At 40.3% G+C, this 15,307-nt stretch overlaps 1 protein-coding gene across 3 annotated transcripts in view; it reads right to left on the bottom strand.

The window, feature by feature from the left end:
* Positions 1 to 15,307, bottom strand: part of LOC308386953 (roundabout homolog 1-like) — an 87,804-nt gene that overhangs the window by 29,123 nt on the left and 43,374 nt on the right. For all 3 annotated transcript variants that reach the window (XM_080866793.1, XM_080866791.1, XM_080866792.1), the window contains exon 3: positions 1,552 to 1,709. In XM_080866793.1, the coding sequence (XP_080722919.1) occupies positions 1,552 to 1,709 (158 nt within the window). The remainder of the gene's footprint in view (positions 1 to 1,551; positions 1,710 to 15,307) is intronic.

The following is a 15,307-nucleotide window of genomic DNA, read 5'->3' as shown; positions in this document are numbered from 1 at the left end:
GAGTTTACTGACTTTGGCTCATTGAGATTACCTATTTAAATCCTGGAGAAAGGGTTTTGCGAGTTACCCCTTGCTGCAAGTCTTTCTCGAGGATTGCAAAGATGATCTAACCATTGCCACTGGCTAATGTTATACTTATGCTCTGCAACTTTTTTTTTCTGTTTACTGCACTTGTAACTTTAGCAGCTGATTAAAGAGTAGACTGAGAGCTTTTTTATTTCCTCGACTGACCGCTCCTCATTTTTAGCAAAAATTCCACTGCAAAGAAATGAAAATGTGGTTTGTCAGTCCTCCATCTCGGACACTGAAACCTCAGCTTTTCTTCCTCTTGTGCCTCGGTGTCTTCTATTTCTTTTTTACATAGTCTTAGATACCCTGAGGGAAAACACATTAGCTGCCTTAGTGTGATGTGTACGTATTTTCCTGCAATGAAGACACTCAGCTTTTTAATTAAAATCCATAAAATTCAATCCAACTGTTAACTCACAACTTGATCTGCATATCACTATTAATAACTGACAGCTAAAGGCCACAAGGGAAACACTCAAAAGGTAGCCATGAATCACTTGTGGTAGACTCCTTTGGTCTTTGTACAGTAAGTAATGTCTTTGAGAGAACACTCATGGCAAAGACACATTTCCATATAGAAAAGATGATCAGGGAGGACGAAGCCAGGCACGTAAGTACAAAGGGAAAAGCAGCCTTTGTATTTCCCTCAGAGGAGCCTCCCCCTTGGCTCTGATCCTTTCCTCTTCTTAAATCAGAGATAGCTGCTCTGTCCATCACAGTTCCCCAGAGATGCTCTACCTGTCACTCCACACTAACATGAGCTTTGAATTTCCTGCGTGTTCCTGGGAGCATGGAAGAGAAGACTCAAATAAACAAATCAGCTCTCTCACACAGACACACACACATGCACGCACACAGCTATCTGAGTTGTTGAAACCAGATTCTGTTCCAAAGTTAAAGGAGCAGGAAGCCATTAAATGCAAAATAAATTCAGTGTATACAAAAGCATGAAAAGGAAAATCACTGCTGTCTGCCGCGTGCCACATGACCTAATACATTAGACTAAGACCATACATCAATACAGTAGCTAACATTAGCACACAATGCTGTTACTTCCTGTACAGTATAATGTACACTTTTGGTTTTTTTCTGATGTGCTGCTCTGTGGTTAAGGTTTTGTATGAGCCAAATAAATCATCTCTCCAAAATTCCTACAAGCATTTTGGTAATGAGAACCAGAAAAGGTTTCAGTGACCACAAGAAAATTATCTTGCGACTTCACAGGGTTGCTTTTCCAAATTCCTGCAGAGCTTTAATTTGTATGTTAACGTTACAAAAAAGGCAACTAAGCATCAGAATTTCACACTGAAAGGCTTTTTGAACCCCACCAATTTTCATGTCAAAGTTTGTTCTTCACATAACGTCAACGTTCTAGCATCTCCAATGTAATGACTTGCACTTTCCCATGAATATAATGATATAACAACAACAGTATAAATTATCATTAGTTGAAATGTGTGAAATCAAAATAGCTGCTTTTACTGTTATGCGTTCATCTCTGTCATCTAAGTTGGAGCCATCTTTCCTCCAGGAGATTGTGGGCTCGGGGTGTCCACGGGGTGGCTGGCACTCCAGGACCGCAGGCTCACCCACTGCAACCATAACGTCAACAGGATTCTGCCTAAATTCGTCACGTAAGACTGGAAAAAACACAGACAAGCAGAACAGGAAACAGAGAGGACTTTAATAATGTTAAGAAGGTGAATACTTCCTCGTATCATTGGTGTCTTCAAGTGGGGCTGTGTTTAGTGTGTCAAAAAGTCTATTTCAATGACTTTTGTGATGTGGCATTAGCAGCTAATATTTTTAAGGTGCAAATTTTATAGTTTGGACTTAAGCTGCTTTTTTGCTCTTGGTAACAATATTAACGCCTTTTCTTGTTGGCAGAACTGGGCTGCGATACCAAGTCTTTAACAGCTTGACCAGCAGGATATTTTGTACTTGACTTTCCATGTCAAAAACACAGCCGTACAAGTTTCAGTTGATTGTTTACTAGCTCTGTCAATCCCACTTTTTGACAGTGACACACAAACACCTACACAAAATAAATTTACAGAGCTACACTGTTAGTAATCTGATAATATTAGTACAGTATTATCCACTCATCTAAATTGTATTCATTTATCAGCCTGTCAGGATCCCTCGTGGGACTACTCCTTCGCTCATGCAGGGTCTGTTGAGACTAGCTGCTGAGAAAGTTTGTTCTTAATGGCTGACAGTAAGATGAGAAGATATAAAGCTCTGCAGTAAAGGTGGGATCCAGCAGCCTACACTAGCAGGAGGCGGAAAGCTACCACGGCAATTTATCATCTTTCCACAACGACTAGGTTGTGTGCAGAAAAAGATCTTCCAGCCACCAGCTGTATCAGAGACAAAGCAAACTCGCATCTACTCCAGCGTGAACTCTGGTGGTCAGAGAGAGCTTTTTCCTGTCTCCACCATAGACATTATGTTGTGGTGTCTGCAGCAGTTTTTTTTTTTATTAGATTCTTGCATCATATTGAATGGGCTATCATTTGCAAAATTACAGCAAGAATAAAAGTGAAATTAGGATATGTAGAAGAGAAACGAAAAAGAAAGTTCTTTTGATGAAAAACAACTTTAATTCCATATCGGTGAGCACAGTTTTGCCACTGATGAGGTGAACAACATGTGCTAATGTAGACGCCTGTGCATGAGTGACTGTTGTTAAGCATTCCCGGACTTAAATTACAGGAGGGGCTTAGAACCTGAAACAAGCCGAGGGAGCCGAGCCAACGCAGACCAAGCATAGCAGCAAGACTCAGTAGAGCTGGGGTGAAAAGACAGGAAACAATGAGGAAAACGCATAATCACTCCCATATGGCAGCAACAACCCATTCACCTCTTTTTGTGCATAACACCGAGTGGGCCCGAGACGCCTGATAAGCACCGTGGATATGAGAGAACAAATTGGGATGACCTTCTAATTGGAAGTATTTTGGCCCACGCATATCTCTGAGACTCACTTCGCTGCGTTGCCCCCTCTGATCCTCTGAGGAGGGTTGCGACCGCCTGACTGAGTGCTGATGGGAAACAGCTGTCTGACAACCCCACCCCACCTCACCCCCGCTCCCCGACTCCCCCCAATACTGCCGACACCACAATGTCGCATGATAAAAGGCACTCCCCGTGGGACGCGAAAAACATGGTTGGGGTTACCTCAGACAGGAAGAAAGGGAGACCGTCATAATTCTGTGCACACTGTGTGCGTGCATGTTGACTGATTGACTGATATTATCGCTTAATTCCAATGGTGGGTTGCACATCTGCTTTTACTATTGTGTGAGGGCCAAATGTTTTCACAGAAATCGAAAGCCTGGACTGCATCCATAAACCCCTTTGTTAAAGATTCAGTTTCAGTGATAGCATTGCAGTTAGCATAAGAAATAAGACTAGAAGAGATAAGGATTAAAATCAGAGGGAGCATATGAAGGTTAGGAAGGAATGTCTTTGTAAGTGTGCACCCATTTGTGTGTGTGTGTGTGTGTGTGTGTGTGTGTGTGTGTGTGTGTGTGTGTGTGTGTGTGTGTGTGTGTGTGTGTGTGTGTGAACAAGGAGAAACTGGTTAGTTTTTCCATGTCATGCTATTGTGCTGGGTAAGTACACAGATAATCTAAAAGCTGTGATTGTAAAACTGACTGTTTATGTTGAGTTTGGAAAAAGTATCTGCCTGTTACATTATAATAGGAAATTATGCATGCCCAAGTAAAAACCATGAAAGCACACACCAGTGCATGTACTGTGATCTCCAAACCTAAACTATGCATACTAAGACTGTTTTCTTCTCTCCAGTTTCTCAACAGTCGTCAAATCCTCCTGTTTTCTTACATTACTGTCTTCTCTCGTCATCTACTGGCTCCACACAATTAATATAATTTCGGCTTATCTAGAAGCATATCCTGACAACCTACTTTTTGGGAGTGATGTTGCTCAGAGATTTAAAGATTTAAGGCTAGACAACACTGTCTAGCCTTAAATCTTCCCAAGTCAGCAGCATTTGCATGACCAAGCTACATGGAGAATAATAATAATAATAAAAGAAAATCATACTGATTTTAAGAGGATTTGAAGAATTATGCAAGGAACAATCAGCACAAATTAAACCTTCTTTCTTACCATATATTTTTCTCAGCATGCTTTGATTGCAGAACCAGAACTATTATGATTTCTTTTGTGTCCTCCCGCCAACTTTAAAAACTTTTAGTGTAATCTGATTTTCCATTCTCTTTGTACATGCCTTGCATATTTTAGGGCTCTGCACTCCGTTTTAGAAACAAATCATACTTGTGTATTCCACAAGCTGCATAATGAACAGGAATTTCGTATGTTTTTGATGGTATGTAGCATCCACGTAGGTCTGATTCAGTGAAAACCACCTCACCAGCTTCTGAGGCCTACCCAACTTGCCTGTTTAGCTCAAGCTTTGCACCTCTCCTCGTCTTTTTTTCTCCCTCAATCTGATCCCTCCAGATGAGAATTGCATAGCCCACTTCAAAGCATCAGCCCTTGGCCTCACTAGTTGGGATCTGACAGCGTCTGACTTGTTGTTAGTCCTCTGGAGCCTGAACCACAGCTTGAAAGGCCTACTGTAGCAGGGCTCCAATAATCCTCTCTATAGAGTCCAACTAGACCAAAGAAATACGATCAAATCAGGACAGGCCTGAGATATGCCACAGACAGTAACCTTATCACACTATCATTGTATACGACAGCCATATACACTTTTTGTGGTGATGGTCTCAATTTACTCCTCAATTTACTATTTGCTATCCTGTAGCAGTAACAGTTATTGCATACTGCAATAATAAAACATAACTTTTATGTCCCAAAGTCAATAGTGATATTACCTTAAGACACTGATGGTTAAAAATGGTTAAAATCAGATTTCACCTTGAGCTATATTGGAGAAAAATGTCCTTTTTAGTATTTTAAAGAAAGCAAAGCAGAGCACTTTGGCATTTTTATCACCTGGTTGATGTGTATTTTCATAAATCTTATATCTTGTTATAGCACTTTACCCTCATAGTCTATTGCAATAACCTACTACTAGAAAGATATTTAGTTATATTCCTTACTCGTCAGAGGAGTTGACCTAATATCTAATGGGTTTTTTTTATATTAAGTTAACATTGTAATGCTTAATTGCTGTTTTGGTTAAGACTTAAATGGAGAAAAAAAATCATTGTATATCCTACAAAGCTATCTAGTAGCCATTTAGCTTAACATCTAGTTTATCAGTACAAAAACTGAAACGGGAAAAAAAAGGAAGGAGTATGGTGGCCCTGAGAGGCCAAATGGACTACAACTTAAGAAAACACCAGCAATAAGAAAAACGCAGCAAAAGCACACAAAACACAATGGAAATATGAAAAATGACAACGGAAATAGGAAAAAATAAAACAGAAATAGGAAAATACAGATTTCCAAAATAACAAGGGAAGTGTTTCTGGGGAGACAATAACCCGACAGACCAGTTGCAGGAACCAAAATATGCTAAGAATTGCGCTGGGAGACACTTAAAAGAAGTGGAGGATCTATCGGTTTTGTGAGGAAAGAAAAGATGAGAGGTAAGTGTGTTAGCCTAACTATTAGCCTAAAAATCCGTCATCAGTATTATATGAATCATGATAAAACACACCTACCATATTTTGTTTTCCTGCAACTGGTCTGTCGGGTTATTGTCTCCCTAGAAACACTTCGCTTGTGCTTTTGGAAATCTGTTTTTTTCCAATAGACCCTGTGCACAAGAAAATGCTTACTTCCTGTTTTAAGACCGGGTGTAGGGTTGTACATTTCCGGTAGCCTTACTTTGCGGTCAGTCGCTACTGCGAAGGACTCCAAAATCATGTCCAAAACACGAAAACGGTAAGATCGTGTTAAGTTACAAAGAGCGGAGTGTGCGAACACTCACCATTGCTGTGTCATAAAAAAATTAAATGATCAATTTTGCAGTGTGACTCTGAAGAAGATAACCAAGATACTACTTTGCGGATTTCACCTATCGCTGGTTATTTTTAGAACATAACACCCGCGATAAACGAGGGACCACTGTATACAAATGCTGAGAAATATAGAATTTGAATTATTTCTCTCTTTTGCTCTGAGGCGCGGGGAAAAAAAATATTGACAAGTCAATGAACATCATCTACAGATATATTCGGTAAATGCCCAAGACATCTTTAGAAATGTAAATCACTGCTTGATTCATCTATTCGGTTGACTTGTTTTGGAAAACCCGACCGTAAACAAGGAGCGAATATCACACCGGAAACGAAGCGCTATACAGGAGTTTCCCCACCGGAAACAGCATATGCTAAGGCGCACAGAGTCTATTTCTGTTTTCTTTTTTCCTATTTCTGTTGTCGTTTTTCCTATGTCTGTTGTGCTTTGTGTGCTTTTGCAGCGTTTTTCTTATTGCTGGTGTTTTCTTAAGTTGCAGTCCGTTTGGCCTCTCAGGGCCACCGTAAAGGAGTCACTTGTAGGACAGTTCCGATAGTAAGATAGTAGCGACTGTCTTTTAACCTTCTACTGATTATTGGTTCATTTGGGTTCCCAAAATGCTAAACTGTTACTATAGATCAGCCTCAGCCTGTCTGTGATGTGTACATACTGAAATGAAAAGGGCAAGAGGCAGATGCTTAGCAGTATTGTGGTTCTGTCTGTTTCCTGGCACTCATCACAGTGACCGCACAAAAAACATGATATTATAAGAGCAAGTAATATTAACCGAAAATAAGAACTGACATTGTGAAATTTTAATGCGCTCAGTGCTTAAAACATTTCCTGTTGTTTCAGCTCAAATACAAACCAGCCCTTATTGACTAAAATATCACAGAGCAGCAACTTGAAAACGGGCATGCAATAAATACCCAAAGCTAACCTTGAAAATACAGCTATCGTTCAGTCCCAGTAGATATGAAATCCTTGGCTTTTCTCACAATCTATCTCCTGACCTCTTGCTACCCCCACCCCCTGGTGTGTTTATCCACCATGAACCACCCTCCTCCACTACCACCACCTCCTCTTCTTCTCCTTGCTCTTAAAAAACTAGTCTGGAGAGGCAGAAAGCTTTGAGAGAAACAGCTGCTTCACAGAAAAACCAATATGCGCAGCTCATGTCTAATAGTTCGTAATATAGACTGAAAAAAGAGAGAGAGCGAGAGAGTGAGACCAACAAACACATACTGTACTCTCACACGGGAGGTCCAGTGGGCCCTGTTCTCCTTTGCAAGCACCCACCAAAGCCAATAACATAATAAGAATTGCAACCAAGCAAATCCAATAAAAGAGTCTCACACATACAAATTAGAATACATACATGAGCTCAGTCTCATAACTATGCCACAGGAGATTTGTAAAATAAACACAAGCATCTAGAAGACAGTGCATAAGGCTCATAAACTAACAAAAATTCCTTGCTTGTCCTCCATGGGCTCTCCAATTTGAATTTCATTTTCCACAATGAAATTATTATTTAAAAAAACGGTCCCAGGGCAAACATTTTCTTGCACACAGGGCCATATATCTATCTTTGTTTGGCGAACCAATTAACTCAATATTGTAGCTCACTTCATATGATAAAGTTCCATGTTATAATATTTGCAGGGTCTTTTAATACTGAACTTTCGCTTTTCTGTTGCTGTCCTTACCTTTTAGATTCAGAGAACGATCCTTTAATGCCTCAATACATCGAAATCCTCTGTTAGGGAATGATAATGCTGGCACTGTTGCTTATTTCTCTTCTTTAAAACACACATATGTATAAAAGAAAAGACAATAACTGAAAAAAGACACTGTATGTGCAAAATGGACAAGCATATCATCTGCTAAGCAGCACTACATCCTGGCAGGGGATGTGTACCATGGTGCCATGTGAATGTGCGTACAGGGATAGATGCACTGCTTCATCAGTTCTTGGAAGTTCTGACACTCTAATCCTGTTGATGTACGTGCAGAACATATCATTCGAGGAGCAGATATTAAAACCAGCTAAAAGGATTGCGTGACCTCTATTTTAATCTTCTTCACTCATCCCATCCCTCTCTAAGAGGTAAAGCATTGCAGTGAGAATAAGGAGAGGGGAGATATGAAAAGACAGACGAGCATGAAGAAGATTAGGAGAATTAGTGAAGTGGCAGAAGAGCTGGGTGAAACAGAGGCTGAACAGCTCTAATAGGGTTAGTAGAGTTGTCAATTACTGTCTTGGATATATTTGGTTGCGAAAAAAACACGTTCAGGAGAAGAGACACATCAATACATACAAATAACACATACCAACTGTATGGGTATATATATCATACTTGGCTTGTCAAAACAAACATAATACAGGTTCATCCATCCATTTTTTGATAGTCTCTCTTTTAAAAAAAAAAAATACACCAATGCGGTGGCCTTGCTTTCTTGCCTTCTAGTTTTGCTCTGATGCAGTTTATTTCTCTACCTCTGTTAGTTTGTACTGTCAGCCTGTTTCCATTTTCAGATGTCACATGATGTATAATCTGGGTATCTCTTTTCTACAAAGTCAGGAAATGATTGTTTCTAGATGAATATCTTTTTCCTCAACACCTAGAAATAATACAAGGCACCATACATTATCATAGACGTTTGCCAAATATGGCACTGCTGACGCTGTTGCAGTAGTAAAGTATGGCTGCATCTTGCTGGGACTTTCTTGTTGGATTTGCAGTGTACTATTACGTGTGCTTTGTTGGCATCAAAATAGAAAATGTAGACCATTCAAAGAGCTTTTATGGAGTCAGAATGTGACTGCTGTTGGTTTGTTGCAAACTAGCTCTGGCTGTAAGGCATTAAATAGGTCCACAGGCTCCTCCAGTTCTTACAATGACTGATTTCTGCAATAGGTTGTCTCGTGGCAACGTAGCTTTGTTAAAATGCCACCTGTATAGGTATACAGATCTATCAGGTTTTGTCAGAACACTAGGTGGTGTGTTGAGTCTTCAAGTTAAATTCCTATGTGGACTGACTTTGATCAGCTTATGACTCACATGCACATGAAGATTAGCTGGGAAAGCATCATTTTCTGATGTCATGACTGGACTGGACTTTTTCTCATACCGTCAGCAAAAGGTCAAAGTTAAATGTGGAAACGACACCTTTATACATGTTGTATAGTGATCACTCATTCACTTTATTGTGGTTTTAATTTCTTGAATAAAAATAATCTGACAGTTATCATTTGGCAATTGTTTCGGACTAAATAAAAAAAGAGTCAAAGAAGAAGTGCTGATTCTGACGAGATCAGGTGGGCAGTTCTCACTGATTTTTCATGTAATTTCCCACATGACCAGAAATATTTTCTTATTTAAAATTTTAATTAAGCAGCTAACTTAAAAATGAAGTACAATCCATACATTTTATATCTGATAGAACCCCCTTTTTTGGCCCATTTTTCTTTACACTTTCAGTTCTCTTTCAGTTAAAGTTCAGGGGCATTCATCCTTAAATTCCCACCACAGCATTTCATTTACTTTGACATCTCGACAAAAAATGGGTCACAGCAACAACTTTTACATTTCTTTTCGTTGTATTTTTTTTCAGCCATTCAGTTTTTGATATGATAGTGTGCTTGGGATCATTCTGCAACATCATTCTTTTGTATGACTTCTTTTGCGTCCATGCTTTAGCTGTTAGACAGATGGCTTCACATTGGACAATACAGCTGCGCTTGGGATATCAATTGTGTTGTATGACACAATTTGTGCCAGCCTTTAGCTGTCAGACCGATGGTCCCACATCTGACTTTGAGTTCATTGTCAGCTCAATGACTGCAAGTTGCTCGGGTCCTGTGGCTACAAAACAAGCCCAAATCATCACCCTTCCACCACTGTGCTTGACAGTTATATTTGACAGTTATACTTGACAGTATGACGTGTCATGCTCATGTGCTGTGCAAAGGAAAATATTCCACAAGTCTTGTGCTGCTGTGTCCTTTTTAGAGAGAAGAAGCCTTCTTTTGGCAGTCCTTCCAAGTAAGACATACTTGTTGAGTCATTTTGTAATTGTGCTGTTGTGAACTTTAGGATTTAGCATGCTAACTGTGGGCTGTAGATGAGATTGCATGGTTACACTATGGTCTGACCTGAATTTGCTGGGACATCCACTCTGGTGAAGGTTGTGTGTTAACACACACCTTAATGTACCTTGCATTACAACTATTGTTTCTGCTCTAATGGTATAATGTTTTAATTTGCAGTAGTGATAATCAGGCCTGCCGATTACATACCTATCTCTGATGTCATACTGTATATATACTTCATAAATTGTTACAATAGCGTCATTATAAGGTATAAAAGTTGTGTTGCAGCACTGCAAAACAAATAGTGTGTGCAAGTGACATGAGAAATAACTACCTTTAGATTTAAAATGACGCAGGAATGTGAAAACCCATAGTTTTACAACACGGTGTCCTGTCATCAAAAGGGATTGCCTCACACCTTTCTTTTTAAATTAAAATTATTTGTATTATACTGCTTCATCTTGCAGGCACTGAATACACACAATTATTAAACAAGCTAATTATTTTCAAGTATTTTTTTAATTAATTTTCGCCAAGGTGTGCCATTTAATTAAATCAAGATTGTATTGGACAAAATAAATGAACAGAGAATAAATCAGACCCCGTTTGGTCAATTTAATAAGTGCAAATGCATTCAGGGAACGTTTTCCTTCCTTAGGGCACATAATAATTGTGAAAATGCAGCGTTCAATGAAACATGTTAGTGAAATATAATCTACTAAAGGTATGAGGTTGCCATTATTTTCCTGCAGTCTTTTATTTGCAAGGATGAAGCACTACTTCAGGATTCTAGTGATGCAAGCCTTGCATTAATTTATCTTTTAGAAGTCTAAACAAAATGTATGTGGGTTGTGTCTGTGCTTTTCACCCGTTACTTTGGAAATAGCACCCACTTTGCACACCAAGCGCTTTTAGACCAAATGGAATAAATCCATATAGCCACTCGCTAACGCAATAAAATATAAAACTGAATAATGCGGCTAAAACAGGACTCTGGTTAGATGGGTGGAAAACTCAGGAACTGTTTAACGCAACACATAATGATCTATATGCTGAGATCTCACCTAAAAACACCTGCTTATTAGAACTGCATCTCATGCCAGAAGATGGCTTTCTGTACGGTCCCGAGTTAGCTTTCCTTTGTTACTCCTGAAGCCTATTCCATGTGTGATGTAATTTACTGAGATTTGTATTGAGGCTGTCAGGATATACACTTGTTAGTGATATAAAGCATCAAAAACCTCACAAAAGGAAACATAACATAACTATTAATTGTGACAGCAATAGCAAACACCTGAATCCTTTAGAAAGCAGGAAATGCATGTCAGTGAGAATGGGAATGGTACAAAACCCAATCAAGTCCTCTTCTTCTGAATAATGGAGAGAACTGGAGGCAGTCGAAGAGTGGCCCTCTCTCTCTGGGGCAAGAGTCCCTCACATGAAAGCAGAAAAGCCACACGCGCGCACACACACACACACACCATACTTTAACCCTCTCATTAGTGTAATCCTGCATGAGAACAGTAAATTGTCATGAATAAATCCACTTAGAAGTCAGCGAATGAAAGACTTTCACTTTGAGTTGGTTGCATTACCATTTCAATAAGCGTGCCACGCTGCAAAACGTTGGCAGTGTTTGACAGAGTAATTGGGAACATTAACGAGTAGATAAAATATGGTAAGCGGAGGGAGGCGTCCGTGTAAGTACGTGTGCGAGTATGTCAATTAATTTTTTTCGCAGACACAAAAACACATTTGCAGATTTTCCACTAATAGGTCCAATGAGTCCCCCTGAAGGAGAGAGATTGGTGTGAAAGACTTTACCGGCTTTGTTTGGCAAAACAAAAGAATTGGATAGTAGACAGTAGTCAGACCTTGAGACAAATGTATTCCAGCATTTTGGCCCATAGAAACCTTTGTTTGAGCAGCATGACCTTAGAATAGTGTTTGGAAAATCTCCTTGGGCTAGCTTGATTTCTAAATAAGCACCTTTCATGAACTGTACACAAAGAGAAGAGAGGGGCAAAGTTTAGGGTATGTGCAATTACACCCTGCAGACAGAGCATAAATCTAACCCTGAGTGGGCAACTATTTGTTTAAATGAGTATCTACCCTAATTTCTACCTGGCCTTTGTTTGTGAAAGAAGACAAAGTGGGTAGCGATGGAAATAATAAAGTGCAAAACCCAGGAGAGATGCTCCAAGGGAAGAGTGCACCTAGGTCACAAAGCGAGGAGGAGGTTGTTCAGGAAGAGCTGGTAGTGGGGAGGGCAATGTATTGTAACAAAGAGAAAAGTGAGCCAGACAAAGACACAGAAGCAGGAGAGTGGAGATATAGACACAAAGAAACAAAGAGGTATAGTCATTGTAACACTGGATAAGACAACTTTGTAGTCACTGTTTGCTTTATGGTGAGGCAGGTGCCAAAATATGCAGGAGTTATGTGCTAAAACACACACGCACTCTCACACACATGCACACACACACACAAATCACACGCAATATACACATTCATAGTTACAGCTATGTTCTGCATCTTAATGTACCCAGAGGTGCCCTAGTCTCTCCCTCATCATCAATCTGAGAGACAACTCAAGGCCCAAGAGAGAAAGAGGCTGTGGGCAAATATGTAATGCACTGTGGTGTGCCAGGAAAAAAAGAAAAGAGAGGGAAAAAAAGCCTAATATAAATCAGAGAAAAGTACGAGACGGAACAACAGATGGTGTTCACGCAAATATTTTGAGACTACAGCATTATATTCCAGAGGATATTACAGTGACTGACAGATATACATTATGCACCACAACACACCAGAGCCCATGCTTTCATTCAAACGGGAGAAACTGCGGTTTAAGAACATGCAAAGATGCTGACACTGCATGAAGTGATAGCAGATTTACACGAACCCAAGACACGAAAGGTTTGACACTGCACCATCGATAATTTCCGCGTAACTGAAGGATGTGTGAAAAGATGCAGCAGAAAGTGGGGGAAAAACGAATCATTGGCTGATTTACATCCATTTAGTGCTTCGTATCAAGTGTCAGATATTGATAATAGGATGTTCTGGCAAGCATCGGTGCTTCAGTCATGCTTTGCAAGCATTTCTCTCTTTTTTTCTATCTTTAAAAAAATTATTCTTCTGGAAAAAGGGCTTTCCACCAAAAAAATAGCACTGGATAAACATAAATATCTAAACACCTTATTACCATGAACTGCCAGAGGTCATCAGAAATGAAATAAATGATCATTTAAAACCTAATAAGTGATGCACAAATAAAATCTATGCCCTGTTAATGGTTTAGGGGGGAAAAACAGCCTAGGAGCAGTAGTCTTTGGCACTTAGAAGCCCTTCAAGTCATGACGAAGCTAAAAACCAGTAATTTAGAGTAGGAATGGGAACAGAAATCGGGTATTACAACAAGCTTGTTTGGTTTTGACCGAGCTGCGCCAGGGAGGAATGAATGGGAAGAGAAATGAATGAGGGGTGAAAGATGAAACTTTAATGATCCCTCTTGGGAAATTGGGTCATTGCAGCAGCACGGGGAAGGGTACAGATCAGAACAGAGCAAACGCGGGTTTCCAGATAATACAAGTAATTAACATGAGATAAACACACAAAGGATAACTAAACACATGAAAGCGATAATTACGCACACATTTATATGTTAAGCACATGTGTCAAAATGCCAGACAGGTAGACTCGAAGAGTAAAGACACATATGTAAACATCCATGGTCAAGATGTTTAAGTGATCCAAAATTGCAAATGGAGCATAGGAGGGAAGACAACCAGGAGGATTTGTGCCGGAGCGGCCCCCAGCCCCGTAATTGGTAGGAAACAAGAGGACTCTGAATAAACACTTGTCATGAGACACAGCCTGGCTCATTTTTTTTCTGTGCACGCTCCTATCCTCTTCTCCTGACTCGTTTAACTGAAGCTAACTCAAAGCCATGCTCCCCTCATAGCTCGTCCTCCTCCTCACAGTTCCCCTTCACTCATCGCTAGTCGCAGCTATCTAGCCTCCATTCTGCCTTGTGTATCTGTCTGTTGCTGGGACAACAAGCCAAACACCACCTCAAGATTTCCAAATATCCCGACAAACTGCTCTCTGCACCAACTACTCTCAATCTCTAGTCTCCCCCCGCCCTGCCTTCACTGTGGCCTGCAGTCCTCCCCTTAATTCTGCTTTCTGGTCTTCTTCCTAATTATCTCTCGTGGAGGACAACATAGCCCCTACCATCCCCCGCACCGCTTCAACCCCGCTACTGAGAGACCCTGATGAATAATTTCACGTTTTTCTAGCCTTCTCCTTTCCCTCAACCTCAAATTGATTATTGTACAGAAAGCACAGCTAAAAGAGCAGCCCAATGGGTAATTTGTCTTTCTGACGATTGGAGTCCATGGATAGGTGTGGGGGAGGGAAAAGGGAGAAGGCTCCAAAACGATATGGAAAGGGATGAGAAAAATGTGATTATACGAAGAAAATATTTTTATATTGGAACGCTTCGCAGAGCTCGTCTCTGATAGCTCATTCCGTTTGATGTCGTGGTCAGAGGAGTAATTGGGAAGAGTGGACATTTGCATGTGGGAATGTTCGTACGAAAGTGAACAAAGTGAGCAGAAGAACATCCTTGAGGACTGTCCGTAATTACATGAAGCGCTTTGGAAAATGCTGTGAATACAGCGCCTGTCATTTGCTCTCCATCACAAACACTGCTTACAGCCCCGTGGCTACAGACACTCATCCATCGATGTTTGATTCCACTTAAATATGACTGGCTGATGTGCTGTCGGAAGACGCTAACCTCCAGGTATGCCAAGCCTCCAATACTGTGAAACTCCCACCCGGTGGTGTGCAAGGCTCTGGTGATGACAGGGGAGGAGGGTATAATTTGGGCACCACAGGAAAGATCACTAAGTGTGCATGCAGATATTCTGCCTTTTCATTAGGGTGAGGTATCCCACGAATAAGCGCTGCTGAAATAAATGCCTGCATTTATTCTGCTTTAACATTAGGTGACTCATCTAACTGCGTGTGTGCAAATTAGCAGGCCAAACCAGGGTCAGTGGTGTGAGTCATTAGCAATTTTGGTTAAGACAAGTTCACACCTGGATATTTCTTGATGGCGCTTTGCTGTAATGTGATGTCGAAAGTTGCAAACATTCTTCATTTGCGATT

Source organism: Rhamphochromis sp. 'chilingali', assembly GCF_963969265.1.
Source record: "Rhamphochromis sp. 'chilingali' genome assembly, chromosome: 19".
NCBI classification, from domain to species: Eukaryota; Metazoa; Chordata; class Actinopteri; order Cichliformes; family Cichlidae; genus Rhamphochromis; species Rhamphochromis sp. 'chilingali'.
This window is presented reverse-complemented; position numbering and strand designations above follow the sequence as displayed.